Below are 17,026 nucleotides of genomic sequence, written 5' to 3' on the forward strand. Positions count from 1 at the left end.
ATGGGTGTATGGATGATATTGTCACCTGGATGCATAAGAACTGCTGCAAGAATTTACTCAAAAGGCCAAAACTTAATTATCTTAGAAATCTTGGATTTGAATATACACAACTCTTAAAATAGAATTATAAAAAAATATTTCCTTTGGAGAAGTTTAATAAGCGAACTTTATATTTCTACAAATGAAATTGTTCTTTATTATTACCTGTTCAATCATCATAATTGCTTGATCCTCTAGGCGCTCAGGTGACTTGTACAACATAGTGCATAAATGAAGACGATGAAAAGCCATTTTCAGATGTTCCTGGTATTGCCCATTGTTATCTAGATATATAGCCTTCTGAAAATGTTCCATGGCAGCCTCTATTCTATCTTCATCTTCTTCAATACGAGCAATTTCCATATGAACTTGGCAACGTAGCAAAATCAACAAGCTAGGAAATTGGACAATTTTATAAGTAAACTCTTAAAACAGTAAGAGACAAAGCTGTCTAGACTTAAAATTATAAAAAATGTGGCTGAAAAATGAATAATGTATGTAAAAAGACTCCTTCACTCAACTTATCTGTTCCTTGCATGTTTTCTGTGTCACATCATCATACTGAAATAACTAACATAACCATTTACTACATTTTGCTTTCCTTAGCCCTGAGGAGCCAACACAGCCAAGAAAGAACGGTATAATCTTGTAGTTGAGTTGCTTCTTCTGTATCACTGATAGAGTTGTTCAAAAAGAGCCAGATTTTCAGTAGTTCCTATTTAGGCACCTAAATGACATGGCCATATTTTCAAAAGTGCCATGTAAACATACCCTATGTGACTACACAGTTACTCAAAGTTAAGCATGTCATTAAGCACCTTCCTGAATCAGGGATGGGACAAGAAACCTCTAAGGACAATGTCACAACTACTACAAAAAACGGTGCTGGCAATACAATACATGGCATCCCTCCTTTTAACTAATGAATCAATGCCCCAGTATGGTGTTAGAGGACACTAGGCTGCAGGAAGTGCTGTGTTTTGTCTGAGATGTAATAGTCAAGCTCTGACCTCTTGGAAGAAACAGTTACTAACCTTTATATAACTGTTGTTCGAGATGTGTTGCATATGTCCATTTCACTATAGGTGTGCGTGAGCCCAGCACACAGTTGTCAAAGACTTTCTTCCTTCAGCAATACTTGCTGGGATACAGTGAGCACTTTGCTACCTCATGCTACTCTGCTTAGGTATAAAGAGCGGAGAGACCCCCCGACGCTCCTCAGTTCCTTCTTACCAGATAGACTTTGATAAAGTGGGGAAAGATGGTGTCATGGAATATACGGTGACTCGCACACATACAGCACATTTCAAAGAACAACTTACAAGAAGGTTTAACTGTTTTTTCTTCAAGTGATTGCACATGTCCATTCTACTGCAGATGAATCACAAGCAGTCAAACAGGGGTTGGGCTTGGTGTCTACTTGAACAAAGATTGGAGAACCACACAACTAAATCTGGCATCGTCCTTGGTTTGCTGAGAGATGGCACAGTGAGAGGCAAACGTATGGCCTGATGACCAAATTGCCGCCTTGCAGATGTCCAAGATGGGCACATGAGCGAGAAAGGCTGCAGAAGCTGCATGAGACCTGGTTGCATGGGGTAATATTCTACTTGGGGGAGTCACATTAGCCAGTTGGTAGTATAAACAAGCTGGAGCAAGCAGAAATCCAAGACGAGTTTCTTTGGGAGGACACAGGACTGCCCTTCATCCTGACTGCAACTCAATAAAAACAGCTGCAAGGTTGAGCTAAATTACTTAGTTTGATCAACATAAAATGCCAGAGCTCTTTTAACGTCTGAAGTGTAGAGCTTTTCCTCATCTTTATGGTTATGAGGCTTTGGAAAGAAATTAGGTAAGAAAATTGCTTGAGAAATATGAATATTGGAAACACCTTAGAAAGGAACTTCAGGTGAGGGTGAAAGTAAATTTTGTCTTTATAGACAACTGTGTAAGGAGGTTCAGATATCAGAGCCAATAACTTCCCAACTCTCTTTGCTGAAGTAATGGCTATCAAAAAGGCCACTTTCATTGACAACAGCAATCAGGATGCCAGCAGCTCAAAGGGATCAGTTTTGCTAGTATAGGTATAAGTCCCACAGGGGCATAAGGTCCTCTACCTGTGAGCAAAACCTGTTGAGACCCTTTAAACACCTGACAGACATTGGGCTGGAAAAAATAGAGAGGTTACCCATAGAAGGACAGACAGCCAAGATAGCCACTAGATGACACATGATGGAACTAAAAGCCAACACTTGCTTCAGGAACAAAAAATAGTCCAAGACATAATGGATGGGAGCACTCACCTCTTGGCACAATCGAGTGGACCAACTTCCTCCTGGGCTGTTTACATAAAACATGGCTGCCATATTGTCTATTAGCACCAGCAGATTCCTTCCTTCGATGTGCGGAAGGAAGGCCAAACAAACTAGATGGATAGGTTTCAATTCCCTGATATTTATATGCATTTTCAAGTCTTGTGCCTTATGTTTGTAGGAATCCAATATGAGCTCCTCAATCCAGAACTGAAGTGTCTGTAACTGAAGTGGAGTGGAGCAAAGGGGAATCTCACACAAACTTGTAAGGAATCCAGGGAGTATAAAATGTGTACTGGTATATGAACCACCATGTTTAAATTATGACAAACCAGTGAATAAACTGACACTAGCCACCCCTTACGTTTTCTGAGATGTTAGCCTGGCGTGCTGTACTACATAAGAGCACACTACCATGTGCCATAGGAGGTTGAGGCAGTTTCACACTCTGCCTTTAGGTCTAGAGCAGTAACCTAGAATCTTAAATGCGGAAGGAAGGTGTTGGCTTTCGTTGAGTCCAGGACTGCTCTAATGAATTCTATATTCTGTACAGTATTCAGAATCAATTTGTAGAAGTTGACTAACAGCCCCAGTGCATTGAAGTTGGACTGGATAATGGATACACTGAATGGTATCTGAGACTTGGACCAGTCTCTCACCAGCCAGTCATCCAGGTAAGGGAACACATGGACTCCTGACTTTTATAGGAACCTTCCTAGTGCCATGCATTTCATGAAAACGCAAGGAGCTGCTGACAGGCCAAAGAGTAGGACTATGAATTGGTAGTGAGATCTGCTCACTACAAACCTGAGGAACCTTGAATGGCTCTGATGGGCCGCCATGTGGAAGTGTGTGTCTTTTAAACCAAGGGTAGCATACCAATCCCGGGGTAAAGGGAAGGAATAATTGAAGCCAGAATGACCATCCAGAATTGTATTTTCTTCAGGAATTTGTTTAGCTCTCTTAGATCTAATTAGGGCCTAAGCCCCCCTTTTGGTTTCAGAATAAGGATGTAACGGGAACTAAAACCCTTCCACTGAGCAATGTGGGAACTTCCTCAATGGCTCCTACATGATGGAGAGATTGCACCCCTTGCAGTAGAAGAAGTTGTGAGAGTGGTTCCTGAAGAGGGACGGGGAAGAGAAGTGGAAACAAGGGAAACAAACTAAAGAGTGTATCACACTTCCACCGTGCTTACGACTCACTGATCTATGTTAACGTGGGCCCAATCGCTTAAGAGGTGGGATAAGTGGTTGGCAAATAGAGAGAAAGGAGAGGGACTAGGAGGCTGTCCTCGACCAACACGCTTGTTGACTTGTTTAGAAGAGCCAAAAAGAACAGGAGTACTTGTGGCACCTTACAGACTAACAAATTTATTAGAGCATAAGATTTCGTGGGCTACAGCCCACTTCTTCGGATGCAGTTCGTCTAGATGAACTGACCGCTGCAGAAGAGGAGGGAAGTGGTGGATTCCTCTTGTGACTTCTGCCCCTCTTTCTGGACAGGTCTTGGATACAAGACATAAAAGACAGATATTGGTGGAGCTGCTGTGGGCAAAATTGATTTCTTTTTGTCACCGGTGTGTAGATACCAAGAGACTTAAGCATCACTCTTGAATCCTTGAAGCTATGGACCTACTGTCCATTTTCTCTGAAAAGAGTGAAGGAATCTCAAATGGGAAGTCTTGAATAGTTTTCTGCACCTTGGAGGGAGACCGGACACCTGCAGTCATGAACACTGCAGCACAGTGATGGCAGAAGTCATGGCCTATGCTGCAGACTCAGCTGCATCTAGACGGGTCTATAGAACCTATCTGGCAACTAATTCGCCCTCATCCACTATCACAAGGAATTCTTGTTTCATTTTGTCAGGCAGCCTGTCTAAACTTTAAAATATTACCCCACAGACTAAAATCGTAACAACACAGCAGAGCCTGCTGGTTCGCAAATCTAAGCTGTAAACCTCCTGTGGAATAAAGCTTCCTTCGAAATAGGTCCAATGTGTTTGCCTCTTTCCCTTCTGGAATTGACACCTGACGCCTGTCTCTCTTTCTCATTAGCAGCCATGACAACCAGGATGCCCAGAGGGGGGTGGTTATACACATGATCAAACCCACATGAGGGCATATAGTATCTCCTCTCCACCTTTTTAGCTGTAGCGAGAAGGGAAGATGGGGTCTGTCAAAGCTCCCTATTGGGTTCAAGGAAAACCTCATTAATAGGGAGAGCTACTGTAGAGGGACCCTCCAAGGCCAAAATGTCCACCAGTATGTGTGACTTTTCCTGGACCTCCTCCAGCTGGATATCAAGCTCCGCAGCCATCCTCTTCAACAACTCCTGATAAGCTCTGTAGTCATCAGATGGGAGAAAAACAGACTCTGCTACTACCGCCTCATCTGGCGAGGAAGCGAAGGCAAATGCTGTTGAGGTATAGCCTCCTCTGACTCCTCCGAGGGAAGATCCTGAGAAGGAATTTCCTTGTGTACAGTATTGGGTCCAATACCAGAGGTGCACAGATGGTGTCCCTGGTGCAGATGTTCCTGATGCCTAGTCTAAGATGTAGAGTGTGAAAGATGCAGGGATGACCTCGATTGCAGAGGAAAACCCCAAGGGTTCCAGAAAAGCCACTGATATGACATTGGGACCCAATTATGCTCAAGTCATTCATGCTTGTGTGGTGGGCAATATTGATGCTCTGGGTGGAACCAGGATGGGTAGGCATTCACTGGGGACTGCTGTACATACCTGGATTGTGACACGTAAGAGCCAAACTCAGAATCAGATGAAGAGTCTGCTTCCTCTGACCAAGAAGGGGCAAATCCTGTCAAGGAGGTACAGCCAGAGCCTGGAGATGGAACTGCCAGTGAAATCATAATCGGTTTCCCTCTAGTTGGTACCAATCTGAAAGGCACGTTAACTGAAGACTCTGATGGTACCACATGGCGAGCCAGAGCTGGAATAGGAGCAGTAGACTTCGGTACTTTAGACACCAGTACCAGGTGGGAGTCTGGAGCAGCCAGGGAAACTGGTACTGACAAGTCTATCAACTTCCCACCTGCAGCATATGCCTCAGGAGTAGATGGTACCAGGAAAGACTCTTGTTCCTGCAGTACCAAAAGTTGGGCTGACAATGATGAGGCAGACACTTCAGGTGTCAGTCTTGATAGGCCCGTCCTAGGCTCTCGGGATAACAATATGCCTGGACTCCAGGACTGTCCCGAGGAGCGCCTCTTGTTCGAGTGCAGCTCCATGCCCTTGCCTGCATCGAACATCTGTGGTGAGGATCTTGAACTCTTTGGTACCAAATCCTTAGTAGTCTTACAGCATTTCTTCTTTGGTACTGGTGATGAAGGACTTGTCCCTTGACTCAGACAAACCAGGAGAGTATGCCTAATAGATGCAGGAAGGCTCCAATGGTGGTCGGCACACTGACTCCATTAAGTCAAACTTGAGTCTGTCAGCCCTGTCTTTCTTGGAACAGGGCTTAAAACTCTGAAAAATATCCCCCAGCCACTTAAGACAGTTGGCATGAGGTCACTCACAGGCACTGATTTGCTGCAAGAGCAACAAGACTTGCAATCTGGAGACTGAGGCATGACCCTGGTACCAGTCTGTAGTGGGGTGGTCACCCGCTCCTGCCTTAAAAGGCTTAAAACAGCCCAGGGAGAGGGCTGTGGCAGGGAAGGAAAAGAGGGGCTGATTGGGGAAAGCAGCCTCAGCTGGGGGCCATGCCCCAATCAGGCCACAGCTGGCCCTATAAGAGGGCTGAGGGCCAGAGGCTGAGAGACAGTCTCTCTCTGCCTGTAGAGAGGGACGGGCCTGGCTGCTGGGGAGCTAGAGAAGGTACCTAGAGTGGAGCAGGTCTGGGGGAAGGCCAAGGGAGCAGGGGAGCAAACAGCCTGGAAACCCCCAGGCTGCAGCCTAGTATAAGGCCAAACACTGGTTACTGGGATTACAGGGGACAGCCCAAGGCTAGGCAGAGGCAGCAGGTCCAAACCCCTCCTTGGCTGTGATGAGTGGCAATTAGACTGCAGTCCGCCCCAGTGAGTGGGGGCTAGATGGGGGCTGGCAGTAGCCATATACTGAGGCGAGGTGGGGATAGTGAGTGGGGGTTCCCCTGGGTGGAGAGACCCTGAGAGTAGGTGTACTGCCTGGGGGCACCGGGTCCGGGAGGGACGCGGGGCCCAGAAGCAGTGAGTGGTGAGACTTCGGCTTGCAGAGGGCACTCCGGGGCTGGCGAGCTAATTTCCAGAAGGTACCAGCAGGAGGCGCCGCAGGGGTAAGTCGCGCTTTGCAACACAGTCCCAATATCCAGGCAGGAACCACAGAGTCCAAACTATCAAAAACTAAAAATTAACTCTAAATCTAACTTTAAAACTATGAAAAACCTTCAGACTACTCTAGAATTATAATAAACAGATACTATGTACAAGAAAGAGGGAAAGACTTGCAAAGGCAAAAAACACCACCTCTAACAACCGCCATGAGCAGTAAGAAGGAATTGATGGGTGGGTTCGGGGCCACTCCACCTGTTCTACCTGTGCATAGTAGCACAAGGCAGCACTGTGTGCTTACTCCACCCCGACAGGTGCCGCAGAGGGAAGAAAGTCTCCAACAACAGTGAGCTGGGTGCACAAAACCCTATGGTGGAATGGACATGTGCAATCAAACAAAGACTTATTATATATTGTGCAGTATTTTTCCCAAATGCAGGGATGTTCATGTCAGAATCCAGGCCATATTCCAACATATTTCATCACATTATGATGACACATTATGATGACACAATATAATTTCGATTGGATACATTATTCCTCACTTCCTGTCCTAAACTGTAGTGTTTCTGTATGCCATTAATCATTTGTGATATTTCATTCGAGAGAAGGCTGCATTTTAGTGGTAGATAGGGTGAGATACAGATTATCCAGATAGTTTCATTTATTATAATCTGTTGGGAAAGTTTTCAAAGATGTTTGACATCTACATAAGGGAAGGCTACCCTAGGAATGCAATATTATTTAGGTGTCCTGTTTAAATATTATTTTTAACCATCTTTTACTGATGCCTATAATTACCTTTTGGTCTTTACATTTGCTTTCAAATTAACACTATTTTTGAAAGTAACAAATAACAACATACATATCATAGTAACTTACCTGTCAATCTTTTCTAAGATATCAGCAACAGATATTAATGGTTTTCGTACATGTTGATGTAAATTGTGTTGTAGCAGTGGCAGGCAAAGATTCCACTGCGTAGCACAAACCACCTGAATAACATTGGGGTCTCCCAGTCGAACTGCATGTTGCAACGCTTGTTCAAGTCTTCTTATCACTTTCAGCTGAGTCTGTAAATAAAAATTTACTTCACATTGATTATATATACATATAATACAAATGATTTGATAAATATTACTGTAAAACTGCAATTTTAGACTCTTTCCAACAGAAAACAGCCTCTGTCGTTTCTGATTTATGAAACTTTCACGGACCTCAAGTGTACCCCATATTTCATGCCCAGGACATTAATTCTTCTTTTTTTTTTTTAAGTCTCATTTTGACTGCTAAGGAATGTCATTTTAGGTACTCTATAATGCTACAGCTACTGCCACACCCAGCCAGGAGCCTGTCTGTCTATCCCTATTGCCTATGAGAACAGAAATCCAAGATTGTGGATTATTTGTGAATTCTGAGGATTTAGTACATTCATCAGCTGCTGAGGTTCTAATATGGGGTAGAAGGAAGAGAAGAAACATTATAAGTGGGATTTTCCAAAGGAATCAGTGTTGGCTTAACTCCGCTCCATTCGAATCAATGGTAAAACTCCCATTGACTTCAATGGGAAGCCAACACAGAGCTCTTTGAAAATCCCAGCCTAGATAAATAGGGCTCTGCCACAGAAATTCACAAGTTCTTAGCTTTCAGTTGAGTTTTAACACAGTAAAAACTAAAAAGAAATTTAGTTATATCCATTTGTTTTATGGATACTTCTTAAATATATCTAAATTTCTATTGTATTTATTCAAATGATAATAGCACTGATATGTCTTTTTCTAAGTATTCAATAATTGAAATAAGTGACTGATATTTTAGGTTCCAAACATGTGAACACTTCTATTCAGAAGCAACTTTACTCACGTGTCTAGTCTCATTGAACTCAAAGTGATTACCTATGGGAATAAAGACAGGTTTCAGAGTAGCAGCCGTGTTAGTCTGTATCCGCAAAAATAACAGGAGTACTTGTGGCACCTTAGAGACTAACAAATTTATTAGAGCATAAGCTTTCGTGGGCTACAACCCACTTCTGCATCCGAAGAAGTGGGTTGTAGCCCACGAAAGCTTATGCTCTAATAAATTTGTTAGTCTCTAAGGTGCCACAAGTACTCCTGTTATTTTTATGGGAATAAAGTTACTCCTTCATGCATGTATTTGCAAAATCTGGCCCTTAATGTGTGTGACTTGCACTCCATGTGCTTATGGAAATATGCTTATGAGTGTGAATATAATGTAACTGGAATATGGTTTATGCAAAAGGTCTCTTGTAAGGTATCATTACAAAGCTTATGATCTACTGAGTGTGTTCATCCTATTTGTATAAATGTATCATTCTTGTATCTAAAACTAGAAATATGAAGTATTACTCTGAGGTCCTATTGTAACTATGCAAAGTATGGCCATTAATGGTGCCTTAGGATCTTGATGGCTCCCATTAACTAGAACAATTGGTTGTAAATGGCTCTGTTTACTTGTAAGTCTTCCTGTATTCCTGTGAGTCAGGCCGGAAAAAATGGAGGCTTGGGGGTCTTACAGTGACATGTGATCATGTCACCTGAACTGGAATCCATCTTAAACCTGGTGCTTTTCCATTTAGAAGGAGGGGTGGGGATCCAGAGAGACAAAAGATTCCCGCCTTGTGCCAAAGCTATAAAATGGGGTGGAACAGAACAAAGGGGGCTGCAGTCATGAGAAAACTCCTAGTTACCATCTGAGCTGGAACTAACAAGAACTGTACCGGGGAAAGGATTGGACCCAGATTAACAAGGGGTCTAGTCTGTGAAAGAAGTTTATTGGAACATCTCTGAGGGTGAGATTTACCTGTATTCAGTTTCTTAAATGTATTAGGCTTAGACTTGCGTGTTTTGTTTTATTTTGCTTAGTAACTTACTTTGTTCTGTCTGTTATTACTTGAAACCACTTAAATCCTACTTTTTATACTTAATAAAATCACTTTTGTTTATTAATTAACCCAGAGTAAGTGATTAATACCTGGGGGAGCAAACAGCTGTGCATCTCTCTCTATCAGTGTTATAGAGGGCGGACAATTTATGAGTTTACCCTGTATAAGCTTTATACAGAGTAAAACAGATTTATTTGGGGTTTGGATCCCATTGGGAAGTGGATGTCTGGGTGCTGGAGATAGGTGACTTGCTGAGCAGTTTTTGATTAAAGTCTGCAGCTTTGGGGGCGCGGACCAGACCTGGGTCTGTGTTGCAGCAGACTAGTGTGTCTGGCTCAAAAAGGCAGGGTTCTGGAGTCCCGAGCTGACAGGGAAAACGGGCTAAGAGGTAATTCCAGCACGTCAGGCGACAGTCCCAAGGGAGTCTCTGTGACCAAACCCGTCACAATGTGTATGCAAATAGTTTCCCTAGATATGATGAAAAATATGAGTATGACACAGCATTCCTTTGTCCCCTTTTTGCCAGTGACTGTATGCCTTTAAGCAGGGGAGAATTTGGCTGGCTGGCCAAATGAAGGGAACAGTGCTTTACGGGAGGAGAAGGAGAGGTCAAACTGCTGCAGAAGGGGACAAGGGGCCAGTATGGTGACACTAACTCATCTCCTGGGAACCAGATGGACATAAGGGCTTAAAAGGCACAGCCTGTGTGGTGAAGCCCCCTTTTACATGGAGCAGATGGAGGCAGCACCCACCCTTCTTCCCCTTTAGGTGGTGAAGTACCAGGTTTGGTCTAGACTTGTTATAGGCACTGCGCTAGCAGACCCTTTTTAGGGGGGCTGGGAAGGAATTTTTTTCTTATTACCAAATTGGCCTAAGTGAAGTTGGGGTTTTCTTGCCTTCCCCACAGTGGCTTCGGGGAGAGCTTTGTTGACGTGTGGCATGAAAGGAGTTAGGCTATATGTCACAACTCATTATGTAAGTGTGGGGCAGATGTCCAGTGCAGGTATTCCTTAGGGAAGGTGTACAGTGACCAGATAAATGGCTTGGTAAAAGACTTTAAAAGGAGATGTTGGTCAAATGAATGGAACGGGAATGGAGAGGAGTTGGGGTTCCGATGAATGGTACAGCAAGGAGCCAAACCCCCTTTCTTATAGCCCACCTTAACCCTCCTACAAGGGGGGGGTGGATGGTAAGGTGCCAGCAATGGGTTGGCTAGGGGACCTGGATGGAAAAAGAGAGGGTGGCTGGTGGAAGCCCCCTGGGAAGTTACTCTATAAACATGGGGTTACCTCCACTGTACACTTTTATCTGCCAGGTAGTCCAAGACATCAAATAGAGCTGCAGCATGATTAAAACCATATCAAATGTCTCCTATCGTTCTTTTGGTATAACCAGACAATTTGGTTCGTTCTTGTGGAACAATATGATACAGCCCTGTTATACCGAATTACAGATATCATGGCAGAACAGAGGATTCTATTTATTTCACCCAATGTTCTTTTTTTCAGGCCCATTAGAAAGATAATATATTAAAATTAATGGAAAAAACTGAAAATGATCTGGGTTTTTTTTTACAAAGTTGCATGAGATTGAGACACAGTTAATGTGCAAGTTTTGGCAAATTTAACAGAAAGTTAATGTTCACCTTCATACAAATTAGTTCTAATTAAAGAACATACCTCAACAACACCTTTAGTATAGGTTGCAATTTTAGTGCCAAGTTTCTGGACTTCATATTCACATTCCAGGCATTCTATTTCAATCAGTTTCCCTGGCTCCTATAAAATATAAATATATAAAATATATTTGTAAAATTAATTACAAGTATAGTGCTTTAGACCCCAATCTTGCAAACAGATGTGCTAGTGAAGTCCCATGCTGTCCCGCTGAAATGAAGGATTGGAGCCACTGGAGTAAACATTATCCCCCACACACACCCATTCATATACATTGCAGACTTTGGGAGAAGCTGGCACAGGAGATGGACATGCCAGTCTAGAGAGAATTCTCAAGTGGCCATCTCCAGTTATTTAAGGTTCACAAAGAGGATTTGGCAGCTAGGAGAATTCAACCCATTATGTTTGCAAAGTATAGTAGAAAGGGCAAACGGAAACACCAAAGATTTTGTGTTGATTGAAAAGGACAGGTACATTTAATTCTTTTTCCATTAGTTTACATCTTAGGAGTACTGGTATTTGGTTTTATTTTGAAAACTTTCGTTTTCCTAGCTTTGTGATTTTACTTTGACAGTTTAAATTAAACCTTTTAACTGATAACCCTGTTCTATTACATCTAAAACATACAATTCTCAAAGTACGACAAAAGAGTCAAGAATGATGGTTGACTGCTTCTGAGCTGGTACTGGACAAAATTATCTGATTTTACATGCTGGATGGGCTCCAATGCTATTGTTGATATTTGATGCAGATGTTTGCTTCGGAAAGGTGCAAAATTAAAATCTATATGAAAAATTATTCCAATAGGTCTCTCAATAGTACAGCAGATCAGGAATTTTCTGACAAAACAGAATTTCAACAGAAAATACTGATTCATCAAAAATAAAATGCTTTGCAGAAATTTCTCTGATTCAACAAACTTTTGTCTGATCTCAGTTTTCCCCCAAGTGCCCACTAGCTCATTGCTGCCCTCCACCAAGCACACTTTACTCCCCAGCTCCCAGTCTCCTTGCCCAACCAGGATCAGTCTTTATACACTAGGCTCCTGCTCCCAATATACTCCCCCAGTCCATCCCCACAATGCCCTAGGTCCGACACTTGGCCCCCACTGCATTTAAATCAGACGCTTTCTTCCGCACTGCCTGAGTGACAGCAAGTGTCTCACCGAAAGCATAGATGATCAGGCTCTTTGCTCTCAGATCTAGTGCTCAGACCCATCCTGGCCCAGAGTAGCCAGAAGCAGCCAGTACAAGGAAAGTGCAGGTTTGCCCCATATCCCTGGGCTGCAGTATACTCAGTCGCTCTGTGGGGATGGTGCATGCTACAACCTGCTCACATGCTGGAGCTATGAAGGGCAGGAGCATGCTCAGTCACTCTGTAGGGGATGGTGCATGCACAGTTTAGTCAGCACTAGGAGCTGTGAGAAGCTCAAGCATGCTCAGTGAGGATGGAATCTTTGGCGATTTTGGGTGAATCATGATTTTTCAAAGTCTTTGGGTGAACCATGATTTGGCCAAATTTTGGCAGATTTTCTTGGGGAAGTAAAAAGACACATCACTGACAGCACCCCCTGTTGCCAAATTTCAAGCCGCTATTCCAAAGCATGGGGTGGGGGGGTGCAAGAGCTTTGCAAACTTTATTTTTCCCTACCCTCATTCTTGGAAATGGCCAAACCATTTTGGTTGAAATTAAAAAACATCAAAAACAAAACAAAACACAACACCAAAAAACAATCAGCCTGAGGTAGACCGCTAACATGGAAAATTTCAGCCTCAACGGTTAAAGTTTGGTAAAGTTACAAGCAACTGAAAACAGGGGTTTATAATGGCAATCACCAGGCAACCTTAATAATATTGGTTGTGACAGGTGCCCCTATATATATATATATATATATATACACACACACTTTGGGGAGAGGGACATAGTTTTTGAATCTGTAAATCCCCCCTCTTGCCCCACAGGAACAGCAGATCTTCCACACTATAATGTCTGAGAACTTTAGGGCTCCCTATGTGCAGTGGTAGACAATAAAGGGACAGAAAGAATAAACACCAGAGGCCCCTTCAGCCAGTCTGGAGGTGAGAGTGGACAGGGACAAACACCCACCCAGGCCAACAGTTATAGTGACAGCATGCAGGACAGGCACACAATACTCACTATACTCCGCTCCAATCCCCTAGGTATACACTTTGTTTGCCACCATAATCTAATTACTACAGAATAATAATAATTAAAACAATAAAATGTCAGGAGAAGAGGCTTGGGGAAGGAGCAGGACTCAACCCCTCAAATTTAGCAATGGGAGGAGATAGCAAGAGCAGCTGGTTTCACAGCCTATACAGACTTGTGCGTTCATTGAAGGAACAGCCCTATGACCTCCCAGTACCAAGAAGAGTGAATAACCTGAGGCATGTCTTTGGTAAGCCCCTCTTGAACTGCCCCATACCTTTACCCTAACCAACAGCCTAACCTTGGCACAGATGAATGCCCCTCTTCCCTCTCAGCAGGGCTGGAATCCACCTGCTGTATACTGAGATTGATTACACAATATTTTATTCAAAAAGAGTGACGTGAATATTAAGTAAAATATCACTGCTTTTATAGCTTACATATAGATGGCTGACAGAATCTTCCAAAGCTGGGCTGGTTAAATCTTTTCTAAAACTGCAGACATCATTTTGAGAGAGAGATATCTCCCACATGAGGAGTTTTGGAGGTATCCCCAATTAAGACATTCCACAGGAGACAGTTTCAAAATATGGACAAAAATCTGTATTTAACATTTTATTTAACAAAACTATTCTTTTAACTATTGTGAGTTAAACTCTTTTTCTTCATCTTTCATCTTTTCTCTAATTTAGGGACAGAAAATTTATGTAAGTAACTCCTATTCATATTAATGAGGGCTAATTACATCAGTACCTCAATGTGAGAATAGGCCTCAATGCATACAGAATTGTTTTGAAGCATAGTTACAATAAAGTATTAGACCAGTGTAATCCTAACACTTACTTTAATCCCAGCTCTCTTCAAATCATGTATGCAATCAAATGCAAGTTGGATACAGTTTAACTTCAAAGAAAGACGAGCCAATTCTAGAAGCAAAGGAATTCTGCAAAAATTAAAATCATTAAAAGATCCTCTCAGACTTGGTAAGACAACTCCCACCTGTTCATGCTCTCTGTATGTGTGTATATATATCTCCTCAATATATGTTTCACTCTATATGCATCCGAAGAAGTGGGTTGTAGCCCACGAAAGCTTATGCTCTAATAAATTTGTTAGTCTCTAAGGTGCCACAAGTACTCCTGTTATTAAAAGATCATTTGTCTCATACAATTAACTTGATATAATTCCTTGATTAAGGTGATAAATCTTACTTGGATTTCTCTAAGGTATCTGAATTAATACTGCAAGCCATTGCGATTTAATACTAGCACTATACATAAGCAAACAGTAAATTAATTAAAAGCAGGCTAACTGATCAATACTAAAATGTAACTGTCTATGGGAAATTATCAACCAGTGAGGGTGTTTTAATGGGATCCTGCAGGGATTGGTTCTTAACCCAACACTATTCCTTATCATCATCTTCACTGATCTGGAAGAAAATATAAAATAATTGCTGATAAAGCTTGCAGATAACACAAAGACAGGCAAGGTGGCAAATAATGAGGTCAAATCATTGATACTGAGCGATCCAGGTCAGTTGGCAAACATGGTGCAATCAAATGTCATGCATTTTACTACAGCCAAACGTGAGGTCATATATCTTGGAACAAAGAATGTAGGTTATGCTTACAGGAAGGGGACTGCATTCTAGAAAGCTGTGACCCTAAGGAGGACTGAAAGATAATTGAATGAACATGAAATTCCAGTGCAAATTATGGCTAACGTAGCTAAGATAGTACTTGGATGGATTAATAGGAGAATATCAAGCATGAAGAGTAAAAAGAAGATATTACCTTTGTATACAACATTGGTGAGACCACTGCTGGAATACTGGGTCCAGTGTGGTGTCTGCACTTCAGAAAGCATGTTGGAAAAATTAGGGAGGGTTCAGAAAAGAGCTGGAATGGTTTAGGTCTGGAAAATTATTTTAAATTGAGAGACTAAATAGCTCAATCTATTCAGTTTATCAAAGACAAGGTTAAAAGGAGATTTAATCATGGTCTATAAGTACCTACACAGGGAAAAGATATCTGATACTACAGGGCTGTTTAATCTAGCAAAATTGGACCTTGATCCCTCATTTGAACATCTAGGTGCTATTGCAAATAATGATTAAGAATAACTGCTTTCACAAAGATCAATAGAAATTCTGCTATGGACTTCAATGGGAGCAGAATCAGGCTCATCGTGAGCTTTCAGAGGACTATGACCAATAAAACTTACTTTTCATCAAGAACTGAAATTGAAGAATCCTCATCATACTGTTTCAAAAGTTCAAACACAGTATTCAGACTTGTGGCGGCTTCTCTTGGAAACTCATTTGTATCCAATTGTCTGCAATTATATTAAATACTAATGATTATTTAATCAGAAAAATAAATATTTCAAATATTCTTCTGTAACACTCTGGGTACACTTACACTGCAAAAAAACTCCCAAGGCAGCGAGTCAGAGTAACTCGGGCTTGTGTGGCTCACACTGTGAGGCTAAAAATATCAGTGTAGACTTTCAGGCTCTGGGGCTTTGGCCTGGGCTCTGAGACCTTCCCTCCTCACTTGGACTCAGAGTCCAAGCTTTAGCTCAAGCCTGAATGTCTACACTGATAAATTTAGTCCCACAGTGCAAGCCTTGTGGGCTCAAGTCAGTTGACCCAGGTTCTGAGGCTCACTTCTGTGGGTTTTGGTTTTTGGTTGTTGTTTTTTGCTCTGTAGATGTATCGTATGAATCCTAACCACAGTAATGTTTCTAGCTCATCATTTAAGTGGAATGTACTGCTGCTTATTGTAACAGAATTATTCAAAATGAAAGTAAACATAGCAACATGGCAAGAAATAGCTAAGGATTCCCAAGAAACAAAACGCCATATAAGAAAATATCCACATGAACAGCATACGCTTGGATATCTTGAATAATCTGGATTCAAATGGAATCTGAAAAATGTTTTGAATCCCAAACAAGAAGAAAACTTCAGAGTGAGAGAAATGTTAGAGATGGAGGATGAAACTGAACATATGGGCAAGGAAAAGGGGCTCAAAGAAAAGAGTGCTCAATTCCGCTCTTATTTACAGAAGCAAAAGTTATTCCAGAATTGCCTCTATCTACATAAGAACAGAATTTGCCCTTAAATGAATGGCTCTTTGGTTGAGAAGTAGGGGAAATTATGTGGTTAACTTTTTGGGACCATGGGCTCAGTTGTGTTTGGCAGTTGCTAAGAGAAAGCAAGGTCTAGATGCCTGTGTTTTGTTCTTTGTTTTAAAATTTTTAAAAGCTATAGGTGATGATTTCTCCCTTTATGACTTGCCCCCTATAGTTAAGATGTGACTTCCACAATTCTCTCTCTCTCCTCATTTAAGATTTATGTACAGTTATCTGTACTCAGCTACATTTATGCAATGATGACTTTAAGACATCTTTAAATTCCCTCAGTTCTGGGGCCTCAGCATAATTTTCACACAATGGCAAATTGTCCCAATGGACCATTTCACCTCTTTCCCTTGTGCTAGGTGCTGGGAGAGGGGTGGCATTGGATCCATCATGGCTTCTCCATGCCACCCAGATTTCTAGGATTCCTTTAGGCGAGAAGATTCCTCTAGTGATCAGCTAAGCTGGCTTTACAAGCTGCTTTGTGTCACCAGAGCAGGAGCTAGGATCT

The 17,026-nt window shown here is 42.1% G+C and overlaps 1 protein-coding gene across 1 annotated transcript in view; it reads right to left on the reverse strand.

Annotated features, from left to right (window-relative positions):
• CFAP46 (cilia and flagella associated protein 46) overlaps positions 1–17,026 on the reverse strand; it is a 177,034-nt gene that overhangs the window by 140,840 nt on the left and 19,168 nt on the right. Inside the window, exons 8-13 of the mRNA XM_065408178.1 lie at positions 15,598–15,708; positions 15,168–15,227; positions 14,215–14,314; positions 11,206–11,304; positions 7,507–7,697; positions 205–433 (exon numbers count right to left, since the gene is read on the reverse strand). Coding sequence (XP_065264250.1) covers positions 205–433; positions 7,507–7,697; positions 11,206–11,304; positions 14,215–14,314; positions 15,168–15,227; positions 15,598–15,708 — 790 coding nt within the window. The remainder of the gene's footprint in view (positions 1–204; positions 434–7,506; positions 7,698–11,205; positions 11,305–14,214; positions 14,315–15,167; positions 15,228–15,597; positions 15,709–17,026) is intronic.

Source organism: Emys orbicularis, chromosome 7, assembly GCF_028017835.1.
Source record: "Emys orbicularis isolate rEmyOrb1 chromosome 7, rEmyOrb1.hap1, whole genome shotgun sequence".
Lineage (NCBI taxonomy): Eukaryota > Metazoa > Chordata > Testudines > Emydidae > Emys > Emys orbicularis.